The sequence below is a fragment of the Sinocyclocheilus rhinocerous genome, unplaced genomic scaffold (assembly GCF_001515625.1).
Source record: "Sinocyclocheilus rhinocerous isolate Xijiao unplaced genomic scaffold, SAMN03320098_v1.1 scaffold1493, whole genome shotgun sequence".
In the NCBI taxonomy this organism is placed as follows: Eukaryota; Metazoa; Chordata; class Actinopteri; order Cypriniformes; family Cyprinidae; genus Sinocyclocheilus; species Sinocyclocheilus rhinocerous.
In genome coordinates, this window is record NW_015640467.1 from 835950 (window position 1) to 859051 (window position 23102).

At 35.3% G+C, this 23102-nt stretch overlaps 1 protein-coding gene and 1 pseudogene across 1 annotated transcript; both read right to left on the reverse strand.

Annotated features, from left to right (window-relative positions):
* Positions 1 to 3931: 3931 nt before the first annotated feature.
* On the reverse strand, positions 3932 to 9472 carry LOC107753048 (uncharacterized). The gene is made up of 3 exons (XM_016569151.1): positions 8843 to 9472; positions 6847 to 7025; positions 3932 to 5822 (listed from the first exon to the last, which is right to left on the reverse strand). The coding sequence occupies exons 1-3, from the start codon at positions 9242 to 9244 to the stop codon at positions 4415 to 4417; spliced, it is 1989 nt and encodes a 662-aa protein (XP_016424637.1). The 5' UTR covers positions 9245 to 9472; the 3' UTR covers positions 3932 to 4414.
* A 1201-nt stretch (positions 9473 to 10673) lies between these two features.
* Positions 10674 to 17070, reverse strand: LOC107753074 (uncharacterized; annotated as a pseudogene).
* Positions 17071 to 23102: the final 6032 nt, after the last annotated feature.

A 23102-nucleotide genomic window follows, 5' to 3' on the forward strand; every position in this document is an offset into this window, starting at 1 on the left:
TGTGTGTGTGTGTGTGTGTGTGTGTGTGTGTGTGTGTGTGTGTGCGTGCATGCGTGTTTAATAGTCCTGATGAAAAATATTATTTTATTTAATGGACGTTTTTGATAAGGCACTATGGATTTCCTACAGAAGCTCTTCACACAACAACTCGAAAAGCTGCTTCTTGATACTGATAAAAACTGATACTGATACTGGCTCAGATGGCATCGAGTCACAGAGAAACATTATTTACACAATTTCATATTAAATAAGAACACCACTTAATAAGATACCATCCTATCAAACTCAGTATGTCTTTGTTACATTTTTATGTTGGTTTGCTGTGTTTTGTCTCACCTACTAAGAAAGTATAAAGTTATTTTCAGTTAAGTTCTTAACTTGATTTATTTATCACCCATGTACTCACCTGCATTGCCTGTCATCACTCAAATTCATTTAAAATGTATTGGTATTCCTTTTTATCTGCATCAAGATCCATATGTTCTCTCCTTGTCTCGACCCTGCACTGTAAAAAATTAATCATTGGTCTTGTAATTTTCATAAAAAGAATTAAGATGATAATTAAAAATAGTGTGAATATTTAAAGAATATTGTGGTTCAGTGTTGTATAGATATATAAATATTGAGAACTTTTCACTAATAAAACCAACAGATTATGTTTTCCTCATATATTTTTTTAAAGGAAACTTAAACAGTTTTGAGGCTTGAATTGAGGAACTGATTAAACTGAAAAAAGGAAAGAAAGCTACCTACTAATTTTAAGAGAATTAGCTCAATTTTGCAGTTTTATTTTGGCTGTGATTGTTAGTTCCCAGCATGCTTTGCATATGGCTGGATATAGAGAGTAAATATTGAAATTAAGAGCTACTTTATGTGTTTGGTGAAGGGAAACATCTATTAATGTTTAATGTTCAGTTGTTTGATTGTTAAAATCAGATACTCAGAAAAGTTGTTTTGGAATTGGTGACTTGTAACGTGTAGTGGAGTCAGTTTCACTGTAAGGTATCTGTACTTTTACTCAAGTATGGTTTTTAGGTACTCTAGAGAGTAAATATTGAAATTAAGAGCTACTTTATGTGTTTGGTGAAGGGAAACATCTATTAATGTTTAATGTTCAGTTGTTTGACATTTGAAAGAGTTTCTGTTATGTTGATGTTTCTATTGTTCCCATTGTGCAGAAGAGTAGAGCTTATGGATAACTGCATGTACTACTACTCTGAGCGATGGAGCTTTGTTCAATCTGCAGCTAATGCTAGTGTAGTAAAGTTTGTTCCTACTTGAGCTGTTTGGCTGTATACAGTCTTTTAATTGTACAAAATAACTCAAAAGTCAAGTACAAACAGACCTTACTCAAAATCACAGACTTCTGAGAATCAAAGTAAAATAAATGAGCACATTTCCTTAATAATATTAAAATCATTGTGTCATAGATGAAATCATTTAGGAGATTTTACATGATTTATTCAGGTAGATTCCATTTAAAAAAATCAAGCCTTAAAAACGAATAAAAAACATTATGTGTGATATTGTTACCATAATTTTAAATAGCTCATACCATTTTTTTTACAGTGCACCTCTACCTCATTTTATTTAATAATGCTAATTCAAGTAGGTCAATTATTGGGAAATATTTAATTTCAAAACAACAAGAATAAATAGTTCTTGATAAATAAATAATATTGATTAATAAATAATATTCAAAACAGTGAATATTAATGCAGTCTTACATTTCAGATCACAAATAAGATTCTGTCTTACTGGTTTAGAAAGTGGAGGTCTTTCAAAATTCCCCCTTCCACCTTATTGCTATATTTATTAATGTCGAGTATCAGCAAATGAAATACTTGCAGTAAAATCATGATTTCAGACAAACATCACTAAATTTAAGTAAGTCTATGTCAAGAGCAATATTGTGTTAGGATACAATACATTGCTTTATTGTGTATGAAGTTATGTTAATAGAGTCTTGACAGTAATCATACATAATTCAGTAAAATAGATCTACTTACAGTATGATGCGTTATACAGTCCGTCTTTCGTCAGCTGTCCAGAAAAACTAGAACAGTTAATTAGATCTGAAATCTATAGTCAAGCCAAAACTTATTTTCTGAAAGTCATGTCTTTTTAGGAAAACCATTGGTGATTCAAAAACAGTCGGGAATCACAGGATTGATTCCAGAGGTGTAAAGTATTGGAGTAAATGTAATTAGTTACTGTACTTGAGTATATTTTCGGATACTTTGTAGTTGTACTGAGTATCAAAGATATTAGCAACTTTTACTCTTTACTTCACTACATTTTTGAATGAGTATCTGTACTCTTTACTCCACTACATTTGAAATGAGTGTTGCAGTTACACATTACATTTTGCATGCACCTAGCTTTTTCTGCAGCAGTTTATTTCTGTACTCAAGTATGGTTTTTAGGTACTCTTTACACCTCTGATTGATTCTGATCTATTCATGGCATCATGCCGGTCGCTTGATTTCGCCAGACGCTCATTGTCAATAACCATAATTCTGAGTACAAAAAAACGTTGCTTGGACAGAAGAGCTTCAAGATACTGAAATAATGATGTACACTTGTCTTTAGACTTGTTGGCAGTTTTAAATGATTATTTTAACGATTGAAAACGCAGACAACTGTAAATCTGTGATATACTTCGATTCACCTCCACTGTTATGCAATTTAAGTGCGGTCTAATTGCACTTTTGTCATCGACATTTTTTTTATTTACTTCTCACTTTCATATAATTTCTCCATACAGTCCTATATTTATATTAAATTATAATTTCATTTCAACGTGTATGTCCCATTTCAAAATTACCATAATTAAGTACCATTTTATTTAAAATTGTATTCTTGTTATTTACCTTGGCTCTGTGTTGCATTTGTGTAGTATGTATCAATCAGACATTTGATACAAGTATTTTAGTGACATATATGCCACATTTATGCAAATAATATGCTATGCATGTATGTGTAAAATGCCAATAATATTTTTTCTTTTGATTTAGAATTTAAATATGACCAAAACATTAATAGGCAAGATTTATTTAGAAAAGATAAAACATGTTATTGGTCATAATAATCTGCATGTTTAGTTCTGTTTTTAAATTTTGTTTTTTTTAAGTGTCGATGTAGATCTTAAGATCAGAGTTAAAAAAATGTAGTATACAAAGTATTTTTTTTGGACGTAATCTTGCTTTGTAAACTGCGTTTTTGCTAAAAGGCTGATGCTCAATTGCAATGTTTGGCCCATAGGCGGCAGTGTTTCTCAGCACAATTCAACATCCTCTTTGAGTTTCTGAGAGCTTCATAGAGAAGTGTTGATCCTGTCATTGCTCCTGCTGCAGCGAGCGTTTTCTGTTGATGATAACATGTTTTCATTTGAGTAGAACTGTTTATGTTGTTGTTATTCTTTTTTCCCCCTATTCTAGACTGCTGTTCAATGTGTTTGATTTCTCTGTTTCATATGACAGATTTCCACTGACTGAAATACAGATTATATTCAAATTACAATAGCTACTGTAAGCACAAAATGAAAACTGTACATTTAGCAATTGTTTACAGTTTGTCAGTATTCTTTATATTCTGCATATTTCCTGTCATTCATGTTGATGACAGTAGAATTGTGTTGCAAAATTCTAAACTTTAAGAAATTGTTATGAAAAGCCATATTCATTCTATGATGTCATGATCATTTTTGGATTATTGTGTGCATTTGAGTCATTCATTGTGAGTCATTTCAGGTCAAAGTCTACAATTAAGAAAAGTGTTTTAGAAATGTGTTAGAGATTTAAGGAAATGTGTCAAAGAAAAACAATAATAATATTATACTCTTACTGTAGTATTTTGCAGTTGAATGAACACAGATAAAACATAAAAACTGAGCCAAAACAAAACTGTTCGTTTAATGAATTTATGTAGCCTAAGTGTAATACAAGTGATAGCATTTCATATTTTCTCATATGGCCTCTAGATGGCAGCGCTTGTTAATATTAATTAATACAGCTAAATCGGTCTCTAAACAGCCTATAGTGATCATGATTACATGCACATCATCTTATGATAAATAATATTCTTTCACAATATTATTGCAGTATTTTAAACAGTATCTCACAGTAGAAGCTGTTTACATTATGCTGCTGTCAATTTCTGCTTCACTGCAGGAAAATAATTACAGTAATCACTGCAGTATTTTGCATCAATTACTTAAGCAGATGCAGGTTATTCAAAGCAACTTACAAATGAGGGAAATAAAAGCAAGCATGATGATAGAAAAAATTTTACATTCATAAAACACTGCGATTACAATCACACTTTACATCATATTAAGGTCATGCTATTGAAAGAAGCAAAAATATGTTCAGGATGCTGTTTTCAGACTTTCATCATGATTTGAGCTGAGGCATTATTTGAGTTTATTTTTAAAGAATCCTGTTAAGTAATCCAGTGCTCCATGCTTTACTTCTCCTGCTCTCTTCTTGATGTTTTCCAGTGTTTTGGCCTTTTCAGACTCATTGATTTCCTTCAGCTTCTCAATCAGAAAATCAATGTGCTGAAGTGTGAACACAGAATCAGTGTTGAGTGCGATTTTCTCCAGAGTTTCCACACAGCTGAAAGCTTCATTCACCAGCTTTATTTTCTCTTTCTCTAATGCTTGCAGTTCTTCTTCCAGCATCTTGACCAAAGACACACCAGTTTTGTCTTCATATTTCTTCTTTAAATCTTCATATGTCCTCGTCTCCTTCTTTGTTTTTGTTTCATATATTTTTGCTGATTTGACGTGTTCTTTGTAGTGGCATTTATTAGTGCACACTGTACAGTGCTTATTCTTCATCACGCTGCACCACGAGAGATTACTGACCCACCAGCATCCTGGATAATGACAGTTCTCCTCACAGACGGTGCAGCACATCGCCGCGCTGGCTTTAGAAGGATCAATATCAACCCATTCTTTGTAGGCCACTTCAACTTCATACTCAAAGTTCTTGTTTGCTTTGACATCTTGCTTGTTCTGCTCCACAGCTGCTTGAGTTTGTTTCAGCTCATTTTGTTTTAGTTCCATCATTTGAACTCGTGATCGTAAATTGGAGACATTTGCCTCCAGCTGCTTCCGTTTCTGCAACACATCTCGAGTCATCTTCAGGGATTTTGGTTGTAGTGTGTCAAGAATCTCGAACAATCCTGCCATTCCTCCAAAGCTGAGATTAAATGATTGATCCAGCCTCTGTTCATGTTCTTCAGTATCTTCAGCATCTTCTTCATCAGCAGCGTCTGTCTGACAGTTGTTAAACAGGAAAAACACTGGCTGATTCTTGTCATTTACTGCACACTTGATGTTAGCCTCTTCAACAGCCCTCAGGGCATTTTTATGACGCAATCCATCTGAGTGTGTGAGGAGCAAGATTATGTTGTAAGCAATATCTCTTCCAAATAAAGACTGAACAGCATCAAATATGTATTGTTGTCTGTCAGAGAGTCGATTGTGGGTTGAATTAATCACCAGACACACTGCATGTATTTCATGAATCTCTTCTTCAGATTTACTTAAACTGAGCAAACTCTCAGCGATCTCTTTATCTTTCTTAACTCCACGAGTGTCTCCATATCCTGGAGTGTCGATGATTGTTAAATGGATTGGACTCTCTTGTAGATAAAACCCATAAACAGTGATGCTGGAGGTCTGACTGTGAACTGATGTTCGGTCGCTCTGATCATCTGTGATCTCAAACCAAACCTTGTCTTCTCTCTGAACACCCAACATGTAGTTGATCATCGTATTGATCAGGGTTGTTTTTCCTGTTCCTGTTTGATCTTCTCCAGAGTTCCAGTAGAGTGAAAAGCTGCTTTCACCAGCTTTCTTTTCTCTCTCTCTAATTCCTGCAGGTCGTCTTCCAGCTTCTTGACCAAAGACACACCGTGTCCAATTTTCTCATTATATTCCTTTTTTAAATCTTCATCTGTCCTCTTCTCTTTCTTTGTCTTTGTTTCATATATTTTTGCTGTTTTGATGTGTTTGCTGCAGTGGCATTTATTAGTGCACACTGTACAGTGCTTATTCTTCATCACGCTGCACCACGAGAGATTACTGACCCACCAGCATCCTGGATAATGACAGTTCTCCTCACAGACGGTGCAGCACATCGCCGCGCTGGCTTTAGAAGGATCAATATCAACCCATTCTTTGTAGGCCACTTCAACTTCATACTCAAAGTTCTTGTTTGCTTTGACATCTTGCTTGTTCTGCTCCACAGCTGCTTGAGTTTGTTTCAGCTCATTTTGTTTTAGTTCCATCATTTGAACTCGTGATCGTAAATTGGAGACATTTGCCTCCAGCTGCTTCCGTTTCTGCAACACATCTCGAGTCATCTTCAGGGATTTTGGTTGTAGTGTGTCAAGAATCTCGAACAATCCTGCCATTCCTCCAAAGCTGAGATTAAATGATTGATCCAGCCTCTGTTCATGTTCTTCAGTATCTTCAGCATCTTCTTCATCAGCAGCGTCTGTCTGACAGTTGTTAAACAGGAAAAACACTGGCTGATTTTTGTCATTTACTGCACACTTGATGTTAGCCTCTTCAACAGCCCTCAGGGCATTTTTAGGACGGAATCCATCTGAGTGTGTGAGGAGCAAGATTATGTTGTAAGCAATATCTCTTCCAAATAAAGACTGAACAGCATCAAATATGTATTGTTGTCTGTCAGAGAGTCGATTGTGGGTTGAATTAATCACCAGACACACTGCATGTATTTCATGAATCTCTTCTTCAGATTTACTTAAACTGAGCAAACTCTCAGCGATCTCTTTATCTTTCTTAACTCCACGAGTGTCTCCATATCCACCAGCAGAATGGTTTTGTCTTTTTTGCTTTTCTTTCGTTTGTCTTTATTTCTCTCTCCAAAGGTAATTTTTCTACAAGGTTCAGAGAATTTCAAATTGTCTCTCCTTGTTTGCAGACGGTATCGAGCAGGATTTCCATCTTTAATTAAGATGCTTTTCTTGATGAGATCATTTATGTTCTGTATAAAAAGCAATACACAATAAAAAAACCAAACAAATAAATAAATAAATAAATATAGATGAACATGTATAAATGGTGAACAATGTTATATTTATAAATCATAATCAAATGATAAACATCAACATCCCTAACAATAAAGGCCCTTTCACATAACTCCACCCAGAAAAGGCAAGCATTATATATTTATTTTTATTCGTCTCTTCCCCCTTAAATATTAAATGTAATTTTCTAATTGTCGAATTATAGTGGTTGTGCTTTAAAGTTTTTAACCCCTCTCCTCGAATCTGATTGGCTGAGAGGCTTTCCAGGAAGTGCTGATATTTCACTAGTATCAACAGGTTGCTGTTCACTATTTGTATCACTCTGCTTGTCTCTGTGTGAGATAGAGCATTTTTTCACAGCAAAAGGCAAAGGCATACTTAACAGATCATTAATTAATATACATTCAAATAGCTAGAAATATGAGATCATGTGTTTGTTCATGTTTACTTATTAAACATTTTCTATGTTTAACAGATCATTTTTTGTAAATTGAAATGCCTATAAATGTCATTCAACTTTAAATGTAAATGTTTATAAATGTTTACTAATCATTAGTAGGCTACCTTTATGAGCAGTCATCTCGATGGCAAAATGTGCCCCAAATGACCTGAATTCACCTGATTTACACATCTTTATAAATCATTTATTAATCATTTGTTCATGTTTTTGCAGTACTCAATCTAAAGTTGAAACTATTCATCATCTGTAAATGTTTATAAATGGTTACTGATCTTTTAGTATCTTTATGGGCATTGGACTTTTAGCTGCTGTAACAATGTAAAGGGTGGTTAGTTAAGTTCAGCTAAATGCTTCTTAAAGACATAACGCACATTGTAATTTGGGTGCAAAACATGTTTTTATAGCCTCAACACTTATATTAGTAGTACATCATTAAACAGGGTATTCCTTGAATCATACATCAGTAGGAGAAAACAAATACATTTTTCAAGAAAACACTTGTTCATTTATCAGAACAATGTAATATAAACAGATTGAACCTTGTTCCCTAAAAGTAATCTAATCTGTGCATCCTGTACCCAACCCGTAAACCTACCCATACCACCAAACCTGTCGCTAACGTTACCGTATCACACACCAATAGCAGCAAAAGTGTTGTACATGAACAAAAGCTTTTAATCATTGTATAACATCTGTCAAAATCATTTGTAGATTTTCAGAATGAATTGAAAGTTTAATAACATTTGTAAGCATTTTCTTTTACATTAAATAATTATCTGTTGATAATTAGGTAATGTTTAATAAATTTATTAGTAAACATTAACAAGCACATTATCTCATATTTCTAGCTATGTGAATATATATTAACTAATGATCTGTTAAGCATTATATTTAATTAGTTATTATAAAGCTTTACCCTGTCATGCTAACAGAATGTTGGGCTCATGAATATTAATCACATTGTCTGTGTTCGCCAGAGCTAATTTGCTAAAATTGTGGAAGGTGAGTGCTAGTCAATGGGATTACCAAATCAGACAAATCAGCTGTTGGAATTAAATTTGTAAATATGTCAAAAGAATCAAGACTTAGCTTGTTGTGTTGTCCGGTTTTCTCAAACTCTCCTTTAATGTTTTCTATAATTTTATTGGGTAAGAACATCAGTGATAGTGCACCTCCTAGAATTTTTAATTAAAAATCTAAGACATCAGAGATTTCTGTAATATGTTCATTTATATAAAACACATAAGTAAAATGGTACTGAGAAATGTGCATGTTTATGACAAGCTTTATTCCTCAGAAATAAATATCTCTTACCGTATACGATGGAACAGCTTCACCGATGGGTCTGAATGTGTGATTGATGTGTTGTTGTGAAGTAACACACTCCACACACACCGGCTGTTTGTCCTCCAGACAGAAGAGTTTGAGTTTCTCACTGTGTAAACTGCAGATCTCCTCAGATCCTGATGAACGGCTCTCATTTCTCTGCTTCAGGAACGATTCACACAGGTTTTGTAACGCAAGATTAACTGGAGGTTTGGGTTTTGAGGATCTTCTCCTGCAGACAGGACACTCCTGAGTTTTCTTGGTTCTCCAGAACTGATGAAGACACTCTTTACAGACACTGTGACTACATGACAGAAGAACAGGAGTCTTAAAGATTTCACAGCACACAGGACAAGAAAGCTCTTCAGCAGACACATGTAGAGAAGCCATTTTCTCTGTTTGAGCTCCAGCAGTCTGACCTTTACTCTCAGTTTCTGTTCGATCGTTTCAAAAATGAATAACCATGAGATTCACAAAGATCTGCTGTCTGATCAGAATCAAACTTCCCATCTCATAAATCCTTGTTAAATTCTTGTTCTCTTCGGTCTTCAGTGATCGCTGATTCCTTTCTCTTTTCTCAAGCGAGAATAGAGTTATGACAAAGGAGAAATAGCACGATAGTCTCTTCCAGGTAAGTGTTGTAAAAGAGTGCAGTTTATGATCATCACATGGGTTGTGTTGAAACAGGTCAAAGAACAACATGGGCCATATTCAAACACACATACACACACACACACACACACACATGTATTTGTGGTTTACGGGGACTCTCCATAGGCGTAATGGTTTTTATACTGTACAAACTGTATTTTCTATTGCCCTACACCAACCCTACACCTAAACCTACCACTCACAGGAAACTGCTGACAATTGTTGAATTTCATAAAACACCGTTTTGTATGTTTTTTAAGCCTTTTGTTTTACGGGGACACAGGAAGTGTCCTCATAAACCATATTTACGTTGTAGTACCCATGTCATTATACACATTTGTGTCCTCATAAACCATATATACCTGTACACACACACACACACACACACACACACAAATATACTTGCTTAGAAAACTTAGGGAATGTTTTTTATCACTAAAAGTAGCTCCTAAATCTAGAACAGCTCCTCCTGAGAAGGAAGAAAATCTCCGAAACCATCCAAAACATGTCTGCTGTTGTCAATCCAAGTTCAAGTTCAAAGTTCGAATACTTTTATTGTCAGTCTAGTCATACAACGAAGTGCACTGCAGAACGAAATGGAGTTTCTCCCAGCACAATGCTCAATGTGCATGATATAAATAAAACAGCAACATAGCCATACGAACAAGACAGCAACAATAAACATAATATACACCATGACCGACAAAATAACATATCACCATATGAGACAATTCTCAACTAAATATTTACAGAATAATACAAGAACTATAATTAGTGGGGTTAGTGCACATAATGGGTGTATTGCACATAATTACACCGTGAGTGTATGTTTCAATGTAACATCTGATGTATTGCTCACAAGTAGCAGCATAGAGAAATAACATATATGATTGAGCCAGTCTGTGCATATGTATCGGCAGTCCAGCAAACAGTATATCTGTGTATAGTCAATGTGAGTTTAGTAATGGCCTGCGGAAGGGAGCTATTACTGAGTCTGGCAGTCTTGCATCGCATATACGATAGTGTTTGTCAGAGGGCAGAAGGGTGAACAGTCCATTGGCGGGATGGGTGGAGTCACTGATTATTTTGGTGGCTCTGCTAAAGCAGCGTGACAGATGTAATTCCTGTATAGACAGGAGGGAGGTCCTGATGATTTTCTCTGCTGTCCTTACCGTTCTCTAGATGGACTTCTTGTCTGCAGCCATACAGCTACTATACTGTACCAGACTGAGAGGCTTCTGGTCAACACACTCTCTGTTGTGCCTCTATAGAAGGTTGTGAGGACAGGAGGAGGAAGGTTTGCTCTCCTCATCTGCCTTAGGAAATGCAGATGCTGCTGAGTTGCAAATAAATATGGAATATTACAATGATATCAAACTTTTGAAAAGGCATTACTTGTATTGTAAAGGTGTTTTTAAACGTAATTAGTCCAGTTTGCCATTCTTTGTCTTATTTTTGGTGGCTCTGTATTATTCATCTCTATATGCGTACAGTATTTTTAAAATGTGGTTTAAATATTGCCAATAATTAGTTTATTGATTAGGGGAACTGAATAGAATCAGCCATACACTCTAAAAAAAAATGGTGCTATATAGCACTAAAAACGGTTCTTTGGCTTTTAATCATAGGGGAATCACTTTTAGTGCTATTTAGCACCTATTTTTACAGGTGCTATATAGCACCTTTGTCAAATGGTGCCATGTAGAACCATAAGAGGTGCCATATAGCACTTTTGGCTTTGGATAAAATCATCTGCTAAATGACTAAATGTAAATGTAAATGTAAATCCAAACCAAAATGTTGCCTCAAGTATCTATTTATTTTTAAAGTGTGGTGTCTAATTCCCTCTCACTGTCCAGCAAGAGCTACAGGTACGGTACTGTAAAAAAACCCTGATATGTAGAGTCTCTGAACTGACCCAGATCACAGATAAGATATTGATTCAACATAAATGATTTCACATTCTTTATAAAATAAATAAAACCTTTTTCTCTCATTGTATTTCTTTAAATAATGGATGTAATGCTCATTTACATATTATACTATAACTGAAGATATAGTAAATATACTTTTTTTCTCAAATGCTCCAATGCAAAAAAAAAAAAACCTTGACCTTACCATAACAGAATCCATTTGAAGCAAAGTTGATGTTGATGTTAATACTTGTTGATGTCCCACAGGTTTGTTGTAGTATTTCACAGATAAACATAAATAGCTGCCATAAAACCAAAATCAATTATTTAAATTAATTTATTGATACAACTGAGATAGAAGTGAAAGCATTTCATATTTTCTCATGTTCTCATACATAATTTGGGCACTCTGTGCTTAATAATACAATTACAAACAGTCACTAAACAGTCAGTATAATATTTTACATGAGCTAATTTAGCAGATGATTTTTATCCAAAGAAAATTATAGAAAAATGTTAGATTCATAAAACATATCTGCAGTTATAATTAATGATAAAAGTGCTTTACACAACCTGAAGGACATGCTTTTTTTTAAATTAATTGAAATATTTCCAGGATCCCATTTTAAGCTTTTATAATGAAGACCAGTTTATGAAAGCATGAATTTCCATGCTGGTCTTGGCTGGTTTGATGCATATATTACTATAGATCTTGGACCAACATAGTCATGCTTTTCAAGAAAAATATGACCCTTTCAGATTTTTAAGTTGCATTCAGATTAGGAAGACAAGTTTTGAACCCAGGTCCCCCTGCAAGCTAAATTAAAATTTTACTAACTAGACTAACATACTAAAATAATGAAAAGAAAAGTATATAGGTAAATGGCCCTGTTATTTCAGCAGGGTTTGACAAGCTAAGGCATATTATTATTTTTTTTTTTTACGTATCCCAGTGCTCCATGTTTTTCTCTCCTGCTCTCTTCTTGATATTTTCCAGTGTTTCAGCCTTGTCAGGTTCATTGATTTCCTTCAGCTTCTCAGTCAGATAATCAATGTGCTGTAGTATGAACAGTGAATCAGCGTTGAGTGCAATTTTCTCCAAAGTTTCCACACAGTCATAAGCTTCAATGACAAGCTTTATTTTCTCTTTCTCTAATTCTTGCAGTTCTTCTTTCAGCTTCTTAACCAAAGACTCGCTATCCCTAATCTTACCATCATATTTCTTCATTAATATTTCAAATGTCATCTTCTCCTTCTTTGTCTGTATTTTATATATTTTTGATTCTTTGACGTGTTTGGTGTAGTGGCATTTATTAGTGCACACTTTGCAGTGATTATCTTTCATCACACTGCACCATGAGAGATCACTGACCCACCAGCATCCTGGATAATGACAGTTCTCCTCACAGACGGTGCAGCATGTTGCCATCTTAGCTACAGAATGATCAATATCAACCTTCTCTTTGTAGGGCACTTCAACTTCAAACTCAAAGTTCTTATTGTCTTTGACTTTTTTCCTGTCCTGCTCCAGAGTTTTTTTCAGTTCATTTTCTTTTAATTCTGTCATGTGAACACGTGATTGTAGATTAGAGATATTTGCCTCCAACTGCTTTCGCTGTTGCAACACATCTTGAGTCATCTTCAGGGTTTTTGGTTTGATCTTTTCAAGAAACTGGAAAAAAAATTCCATTCCTCTAAAACTGAGTTTCCATGATTGTTCCTGGATTGTTTGAAAATCTTCATCAGCAGCGTCTGTCTGACAGTTGTTAAACAGGAAAAACACGGGCTGATTTTTGTCATTTACTGCACACTTGATTTTAGCCTCTTCAACAGCCCTCAGGGCATTTTTAGGATGCATTCCATCTGAGTGTGTGAAGAGCAAGATGATGTTGTCAGCAATATCTCTTCCAAATAAAGACTGAACAGCATCAAATATGTATATTTGTCTGTCAGAGAGACGATTCTGTGTTGCTTTAATCACCAGACACACTGCATCTATTTCATGAATCCCTTCAGCAGATTTACTTAAACTGAGCAAACTCTCAGCGATCTCTTTATCTTTCTCAACTCCACGAGTGTCTCCATAACCTGGAGTGTCGATGATTGTTAAATGGATTGGACTCTCTTGTAGATAAAACCCATAAACAGTGATGCTGGAGCTCTGACTGTGAACTGATGTTTGGTCGCTCTGATCATCTGTGATCTCAAACCAAACCTTGTCTTCTCTCTGAACACCCAACATGTAGTTGATCATCACATTGATCAGGGTTGTTTTTCCTGTTCCTGTTTCTCCCACCAGCAGAATGGTTTTATGGGGATTGTTGTTGTCTCTCTCTCCAAAGCTTATTTTTCTATATGGTTCAGATTGATTCAAATTGTCTGTCCTTGTTTGCAGATGGTATTGAACAGGATTTCCATCTTTAATTAAGATGCTTTTCTTGATGAGATTATTTATGTTCTGTATAAAAAGCAATACACAATAATAAAAAACAAACAAACAAAATTATAAATAAAGATGAACATGTATAGTATAAATGGTGAACAATGTTATATTTATAAATCATAATCAAATTATAAGCACCAACATCCCTGCTAACAATAAAGGCCCTTTCACATAATTCAACCCGGAAAAGGCAAGCATTATACATTTGTGATGCCGTGTCCCGGCGCGACGAGCCAAAAACATTAAAACTCATTACAAACGAGGCATTCGTTGCATCCATTTATTTTTTATTTGTCTTTTCCCCCTTAAATATTAAATGTAATTTTTGAGTTGTTGAATTATAGTGGTTGTGCTTTAAAGTTTTTAACCCCTCTCCTCGAATCTGATTGGCTGAGAGGCCTTCCAGGAAGTGCTGATATTTCACCAGTATCAGCACGGGGCAGTTCACCATTTGTATCACTCTGCTTGTCTCTGTGTGAGATTTTTTTCCCCAGCAAAAGACAATGGCATGCTTAACAGATCATTAATTAATATACATTCAAATAGCTAGAAATATGACATCATGTGCTTGTTAATGTTTACTTATTAAACATTTTCTAATGATTAACGGATAATCTTTTAAAGGGGTCATATGATGTTGCTAAAAAGAACATTATTTTGTGTATTTGGTGTAATGAAATGTGTTTGTGTGGTTTAAGGTTAAAAAAACACATTATTTTCCACATACTGTACATTATTGTTTCTCCTCTATGCCCTGCCTTTCTGAAACCAGTTCATATATTACCTAATGCTCTTTTTTACATTTACAAAAATTAGCTCGATTAGTAATTTTAAGCACTTCACTATTCACTTTATTATTATATCATATTAATAATTAACTCATAATCACAGTCTGTAAATGTCATATATTTGGTCTCCGTTTGTTGTGTAGACTTCTACTATTTACACATCTTAACTAATCATTTGTTCATGTTTTTACAGTACCCGATCTAAAGTGGAAATTATTCATAATTTGTATATGTTTATAAATGTTTACTAATCATTAGTATCTTTATGAGCAGTCATCTCGATGGCAAAATGTGCCCCAAATGACCTGAATTCATCTGATTTACATATCTTTATAAATAATGTATTAATCATTTGTTCATGTTTTTGCAGTACTCAATCTAAAGTTGAAACTATTCATCATCTGTAAATGTTTATAAATGTCACGATCTCTAGCTGAAGTGCCCATGAACTCCACTAGAGGGCACCCCATGCTGTACCCTTTACCACTCACCCCGGACTCCATTTCCCATAATCCTCTGCCTGGACACATCATCAATTGCAATCACCTGTCTTTCATCAGATCTCATCTTCAGTTCACAGTTGTCTCACATTAGAAGGACTTTAAAAGTAGCACACACACTCTCTGACTTGGCTGGTGATTGAATGTTTAGCTTCCCGTTGTCTTGCCTTCCATGTTTCCTGGTTTCCTGATTATCGTGTTTTGATCCTGGACTATTTCCTTGTTTTGGATCGTTTGCTGCCTGCCCTGACCATCGCTTGTGTATCTGGATTACTCTTTTGCCTTGTCTCTGCTGTTACTGTTTTTGGACTCTGCCTGTTTTGACCTCGCTCTCTTTGAATAAAGCCTGCAAATGGATCCCCACTTCGTTGTCACGACTCCTACATTACAATAAATGCTTAGTAATCATTTAGGACCTTTATGGGCTTTGGACTTTTACCTGCTGTAACAATGTAAAGGGTGGTTAGTTAAGTTCAGCTAAATGCTTCTTAAAAACATAACGCACATTGTAATTTGGGTGCAAAACATGTTTTTATAGCCTCAACATTTATAATAGTATACTACATCATTAAACATGGTATTCCTTGAATCATACATCAGCAGGAGAAAACAAATACATTTTTCAAGAAAACACGTTCATTTATCAGAACAATGTAATATAAACAGATTGAACCTTGTTCCCTAAAAGTAATCTAATCCTGTGCATCCTGTACCCAACCCGTAAACCTACCCATACCACCAAACCTGTCGCTAACGTTACCGTATCACACACTAATAGCAGCAAAAGTGTTGTACATGAACAAAAGCTTTTAATAATTGTATAACATCTGTCAAAATCATTTGTAGATTTTCAATATGAATTGAAAGTTTAATAACATTTGTAAGCATTTTCTTTTACATGAAATAATTATCAGTTGATAATTAGGTAATGTTTAATAAGTTTATTAGTAAACATTAACAAGCACATTATCTCATATTTCTAGCTATGTGAATATTTATTAACTAATGATCTGTTAAGCATTATATTTAATTAGTTATTATAAAGATTTACCCTGTCATGCTAACAGGATGTTGGGCTCATAAATATTAATCACATTGTCTGTGTTCGCCAAGCTAATTTGCTAAAATTGTGGAAGGTGAGTGCTAGTCAATGGGGTTACCAAATCAGACAAATCAGCTGTTGGAATGAAATTTGTGAATATGTCAAAAGAATCAAGTCTCACCTTGTTGTGTGTCAGGGAAACGAGGCTGGATTCAGGTGCGGGTTCAACAGAGGCTTTATTGTAGTGTTGTCCTGTTTTCGGAAACATTCCTTTAATGCTTTCTTTAATTTTCTTGGGTAAGAACATCAGTGATGTATAGAGCGCCTCCTAGAATTTAAATAAAAAAATCTAAGACATCAGATATTTCTGTAATATGTTCATATATATAATACACATATAAGTAAAAATAAAAGTAAAAAAAATAAAAAGTAGAAATTTGCATGTTTGTGACAAGCTTTATTCCTCAGTCTTACCTTATTTGATGGAACAGCTTCACCGATGGGTCTGAATGTGTGATTGATGTGTTGTTGTGGAGTAACACACTCCACACACACCGGCTGTTTGTCCTCAGGACAGAAGAGTTTGAGTTTCTCACTGTGTAAACTGCAGATCTCCTCAGATCCCGATGAACGGCTCTCTTTTCTCTCCTCCAGGAGCGACTCACGCAGGTTTTGTAACGCAAGACTAACTGGATGTTCGGGTTTTGAGGATCTTCTCCTGCAGACAGGACACTCCTGAGTTTCTTTAGTGCTCCAGAACTGATGAAGACACTCTTTACAGACACTGTGACTACATGACAGAAGAACAGGAGTCTTGAAGATTTCACTGCATACGGGACAAGAAAGCTCTTCAGCAGACACATGTACAACATGGGCCATATTCAAACACACACACACACACACACACACAAATCTACTTGCTTAGGAAACTTAGGGAATGTGTTTTATCACTAAAAGTAGCTCCTAAATCTAGAACAGCTCCTCCTGAGAAGCAAGAAAATCTCAGAAACCATCCAAAACATGTCTGCTGTTGTCAATCCAAGTTCAAAGTTCAAATACTTTTATTGTCATTCTCGTCTTACAACGAAGTGCACTGCAGAACGAAATGGAGTTTCTCAGAGCACAATGCTCAATGTGCATGATATAAACAAAATGGCAACATAGTCAGTACGAGCAAGACTACAATAAACATAATATACACCATGTCAGGGCAAAATAACATATCACCATATAAGACAATTCTCAACTAAATATTTACAGGATAATACAAGAACTATAATTAGTGGGGTTAGTGCACATAATGGGTGTATTGCACATAATTACACTGTGAGTGTATGTTTCAATGTAACATCTGATGTATTGCTCACAAGTAGCAGCATAGAGAAATAACATATATGATTGAGCCAGTCTGTGCATATGTATCAGCAGTCCAGCAACCTGTACATCTGTGTATAGTCAATGTGAGTTTAGTAATGGCCTGCGGAAAGGAGCTATTACTGAGTCTGGCAGTCTTAATTAATTGGGGGGAACTGAATAGAATCAGCCATAGGTGTAAACTGAAACAAAGGCAAATGTTTTCAGCAATATCTCTTCCAAATAAAGACTGAACAGCATCAAATATGTATATATAGTCGATATGTATATATAGTCGATTTTGTGTTGCTTTAATCACCTGACACACTGCATCTATTTCATGGATCCCTTTTGCAGATTTACTTAATCTGTGCAGACCCATGGCGATCTCTTTATCTTTCTTAACTCCACGTGTGTCTCCATATCCTGGAGTGTCGATGATTGTTAAATGGATTGAACTCTCTTGTAGATAAAACCCATAAACAGTGATGCTGGAGGTCTGACTGTGAACTTGTGTTCGGTCACTCTGATCATCTGTGATCTCAAACCAAACCTTGTCTTCTCTCTGAACACCCAACATGTAGTTGATCATCGTATTGATCAGGGTTGTTTTTCCTGTTCCTGTTTCTCCCACCATCAGAATGGCTTTATGGGGTTTGTTTTTTTCTCTATCCCCAAATGTAATGTTTCTATATTGTTCAGATTGATCCAAATTGTCTGTCTTTTTTTTAAGACAGTATCGAGCAGGATTTCCTTTTTCAATTTCGGTGCATTTCTTGATGAATTCAACAATTTTTGACCTGGTCATTTTTTTTTCTCTGTAATGTTAAATAATAAAAAGTATTATTTTGCATGTGTATGATGTTTTGTTTTTATTATCGCAGTAAACAAGTACATTTCATATGGAACATTAAAACAAAGACTACAAACGTCCAGTGTTAATGTAGCTTGTTTGTTGGTCAAACTGCTTTATAATTCACATTAAATTTGTATATAACCATTACTCAGTGCAAAGCATTTACCAATTGATTAAATGGCATTTTGTCACCTTCTTTTTTCTACATTGGTTCTTTTACATTTTTACAATGACATATAAGGGACAGTATGATCCATGGACTTACAAAGAAGGAAGACTCAGCACAATTCTTTGAATTTCACACACACATTTTAAGTTGAACAAAAGAGTGACAAATATCCAAAAAGATAGTAGCTGTTTGTATTTGTGCTTCTGTGTTGGTATGTTGGCATCATTCTGCCAGTGCGTAGCCAAAATGCTAGCTTGTGCACAAATTAGATTGTTTTTGGTAAGGTAGTTCAGACATTTGTCTGAATAGGTGATGCTACTAATCTGATCCACTTACTAACAACACTTCACATCTGTATAAATGCATCATTCCATTAGGTCTAATACCTGTAAATAGTGTCAACAGACATTTTCATTGTCATCCATCATTTTTGCACTTTTATTTCTGCTGTTGATGCCAGGGACGTTTGTAGGCAGTGGGTTTTAAATGTGGTATGTAACCAAATCAAGACAGATATACGAAAATGAAAGTGGATAGTGATGTAATCTTACCCTTCAGAAAACAGTTGAGAATCTGTTCAGAAAGGGGAGATCTTCTTGCTAATCCAGTAAACTGATGATAATTAAAGAAATTATGTATTTAAAGATAAGTTCATGTGAACAGAAGTACATGTTGAAAATTAATCTTGCAGAACAGTATAAATAATTATATATACATATTTGAGATATCACAAATCATCATTGTATTTCTGCATTTATATCTATGTGGGATCTCTTCTGGAAGCTGATTCCAACTGCGAATAGAATAGAATAGAATCAGCCATAGGTGTAAACTGAAACAAAGGCAAATGTTTTCAGCAATATCTCTTCCAAATAAAGACTGAACAGCATCAAATATGTATATATAGTCGATATGTATATATAGTCGATTTTGTGTTGCTTTAATCACCTGACACACTGCATCTATTTCATGGATCCCTTTTGCAGATTTACTTAATCTGTGCAGACCCATGGCGATCTCTTTATCTTTCTTAACTCCACGTGTGTCTCCATATCCTGGAGTGTCGATGATTGTTAAATGGATTGAACTCTCTTGTAGATAAAACCCATAAACAGTGATGCTGAATCAGCCATAGGTGTAAACTGAAACAAAGGCAAATGTTTTCAGCAATATCTCTTCCAAATAAAGACTGAACAGCATCAAATATGTATATATAGTCGATATGTATATATAGGTTGTTTTTGTCTCTCTCACTGAAGGTCATTTTTCTATATGGGTCAGATTGATTCAAATTGTCTGTACTTGTTTGCAGATTTTATCAAGCAGGATTCCCATCTTTAATTAAGTTGCTTTTCTTGATCAGATCATTTTTTGTTCTGTAATGTAAAGCACAGAAAACACAACAGTAAATATGGTCATGTGTAAATTATGTACAATGTTTATTTACAAATCATTAAATGTGAGTTTTTACATTCCATGAGAAAGAAATAAAGTCAGTTATATTTATATTTAATGTATATTTTACTAATGCAATGCGAATCTGGGCGAGATACCAAGATACCAGTGGCTGGTGTTGTGCCAAAAGCCAAATTTTGGTATCATGCAAACATGCTGAAATTACTTTCCACAGTGATGTTATCTAGCAACCTTGTACAATTTAATGAGATTCTTGTTCATGGCTCTGAGGCGCGTCACATCACTGTCTATGGTGTAGTAGAGTTTTCCCACTGCTGCACATTTAATACTGTACTCAGTATCTGGTCTGAGATCAGTCAGAGTCACTGTATTCTGGTTCTGTGACACATTTTGAGACGTCCAGTCCTTCTCCTCCTTCATTTTGTACAGTAATGTGAGCTCCTCTGTAGCAGGACACGGTAGAGACACTTTCAAAACCACTTGCCTACATCTGACATCTTCAATGATTGAACAGTCTGGTTTTGATGGAGGAGTGAAGCAAACAGCTTTATTAGATTCATTTTCATACAAAAGTATGCAGGAACTTGGATTTTTTTTCCATTTCTTTTGATGCAACAATAAACTTGACTCCCACTGTCCATTCTCATATTTGTTCACATAAAAAGACCTTCTTCAGACATCGAGAACAAACACTGACACATACTGCTTTATGCACTCTTACAATCAGCAACAGGTGTGTGATTAAAACTTTTATGCCATATCATAGTGCAGAACTACCCTAAAGTTCAAACAATTCAACCCAGAAATCAGTTTTTGCCAGGATTTTTAATTCGGCTGTTAATACTGCCATCAAATTAGGTAGAAAATAGAATAATTTGTACTGCGGCACCTGGTACTAGAGCATCTCTCCTGCAATCATACAGCATCCCCAGCTAGAAGGGTCTCCCTAGAGCTGCCGTTTCTGTCACATTCACTCCCACTGGATCCATGCTAGACAAAACACAAAGGACGAAATCACCCCAGTGATTTCTATCAGTATCTATAACAGGGGTGTCCAGTCCTGCTCCTGGAGGGTCACTGTCCTGCAGCGTTTAACACCAACCCTAATTAAACACACCTGGACTGGCTAATCAAGGTCTTCTGACTCACTAGAAACTTCCAGGCAAGTGTGTTGGAGATGGTTGGAGCTAAACTCTGCAGGACAGTGGCCCTCCAGGAACAGGACTGGACACCTGATAGAGGTTTGACCAATAGTTTTTTAAAACGATATTAGTTTTTTTAAGGAGACTTGCCAATTCAGCCCAAGCTACTTTACTTACAGACTTTCATACATTGGCACTTTTATCTGTAGATTTTTACTATATCTATTTTTGTTTTGTTAAACTAAATGAAGCATAATTTACCATTTAAATCACAACTGAATGGGTTGTCTAAATGTCAAATAAACAAAAAAATTTAATACAGTCACAGTTTACAGTGCATAATAACATAGTCCTACCCTTTTGAAACAGTTAGGTTTCTGTCACGACTGGGTGCATGAATGAGGAGTCTAGCTTACAAAGCAAATGTGTTGCTAAATAAAATACAAATTAAACTAAATGAGTAAAGTTTGATGACAATCTTTGATGTTGGCTTTTCAAAACCAGGTCTGAAAGTTTAAAAATGGCATTGCAAAGCTTGAAGTTTGAAGGTTTTGAAGTCAGAGAAAGCCAATAAAAATTATGTTAAAAATAGTTTATCATATAGACTAGAGCAATTACATGAAAATACCTTAGTTTAGAGTTTTGTTTTTCAACTTTCAGAGGGCTCTGATGTTCATTTTATAATGTGCATTACAAAAGAGGAATCCAAAGACTATAAAAGAGTATACAAAGGCTTTTTTTTCTGAATAACTTGTGCATAGTTAGTCTCACTTTTATTTATTTGCAATATTTAGTATGTGCATTGTGCACTTGTAATTTCTCACACGGACCTTAGTGTTTCCAAATACAATTCAACATTTTCTTTCCATTTTTGACAGTAAATGTTACATTGAGTAATTGTATGTGTATGGAACAGAATACTACTTTATCACTTTGTGTATAATGTTGCTTAAGATTATTTTGTGCTACTTTGTTTTTATTGATAAAATATATTGCATAAAAAATGTTCTTGCAAAGCATGTTATCCTTGAGAATTTATCCATGAAGTCAATGCCGGTTTTTGGTCCTTTTCTCTTATAATTTATAACACAATAGATTACTTTATAATAATTAAATAAGCAAATTAGCATTCCACAATGGGAGAAAACCCATAAAACCGGTAAGAAAAAAAAGCAGCAGTGTTTGAGTGGAAGCTTCGAGAAGGATCTGACTGCAGTCTGCAGAGGGAGGCGCTACACATGTCGCCCCGCCCCTTCTCTACTCTCATTGGCACACAGAATGGCACCCACGAATAGCCCCACCCCTCTCTGCAGACTGCAGTCGGGTCCTTCATAAATCAAGAGACACAGACCGAGCTCCATCCTCTCAGCAGCATGAATCAGCATCCGACCCGCTCTCCAAGTTTCTGTGTTTCTCCCTTTCTGTGTTTGTGTGTCCATTAGGAATATGAGAAGATGCAGTGACCCACCCTGCTCCATTACCTGCGGAACTTTAATTCAATTATGTGGGACACTTATGGCCTAATGTTTAGAGTTGGACTTCTCGAAGGTCGCAGGTTCGAGTCTCAGTACACGCAGGAAATGTAGATGGGGGGGAGTGAATGAACAGCTCTCTCATCCACCTTCAGCAACCACGACTGAGCTCACCCGGGTTACCATACGTGGCCACACAGTCACTTTCACTTTCACTTTCACTTTTATTATAAACCCCCAGAATTATAATTTAAAAAAAAAATCTACCTCAGTCGGATGGTAACATTATGTAGAACGAGTAACACCGACAGTGTAAATTACCTTGTTCAAAATTATTTTAAACCAACCCCATCAACCTCTTCCCCCACCTCTACCCCATTCTATTTAATAATGTTAATTCAAATAGGTCAATTGTTGGGAAATAATTCATTTCAAAACAAATAAATCCGAAATTTGACGTCAGTGAATATTAATGCGGTCCCCCCTCTCTCTCTCTCTCTCTC

Coding starts and splice junctions, on each gene's coding strand:
- LOC107753048 (XM_016569151.1), bottom strand. CDS start 9,244: ATGGCTTCTCTACATGTGTCTGCTGAAGAGCTTTCTTGTCCTGTGTGC. Junction 7,026..8,842: donor AAGCTGTTCCATCGTATACG/GTAAGAGATATT, acceptor CTTTTTATACAG/AACATAAATGATCTCATCAA. Junction 5,823..6,846: donor GACAAAACCATTCTGCTGGT/GGATATGGAGAC, acceptor GAACTCTGGAGA/AGATCAAACAGGAACAGGAA.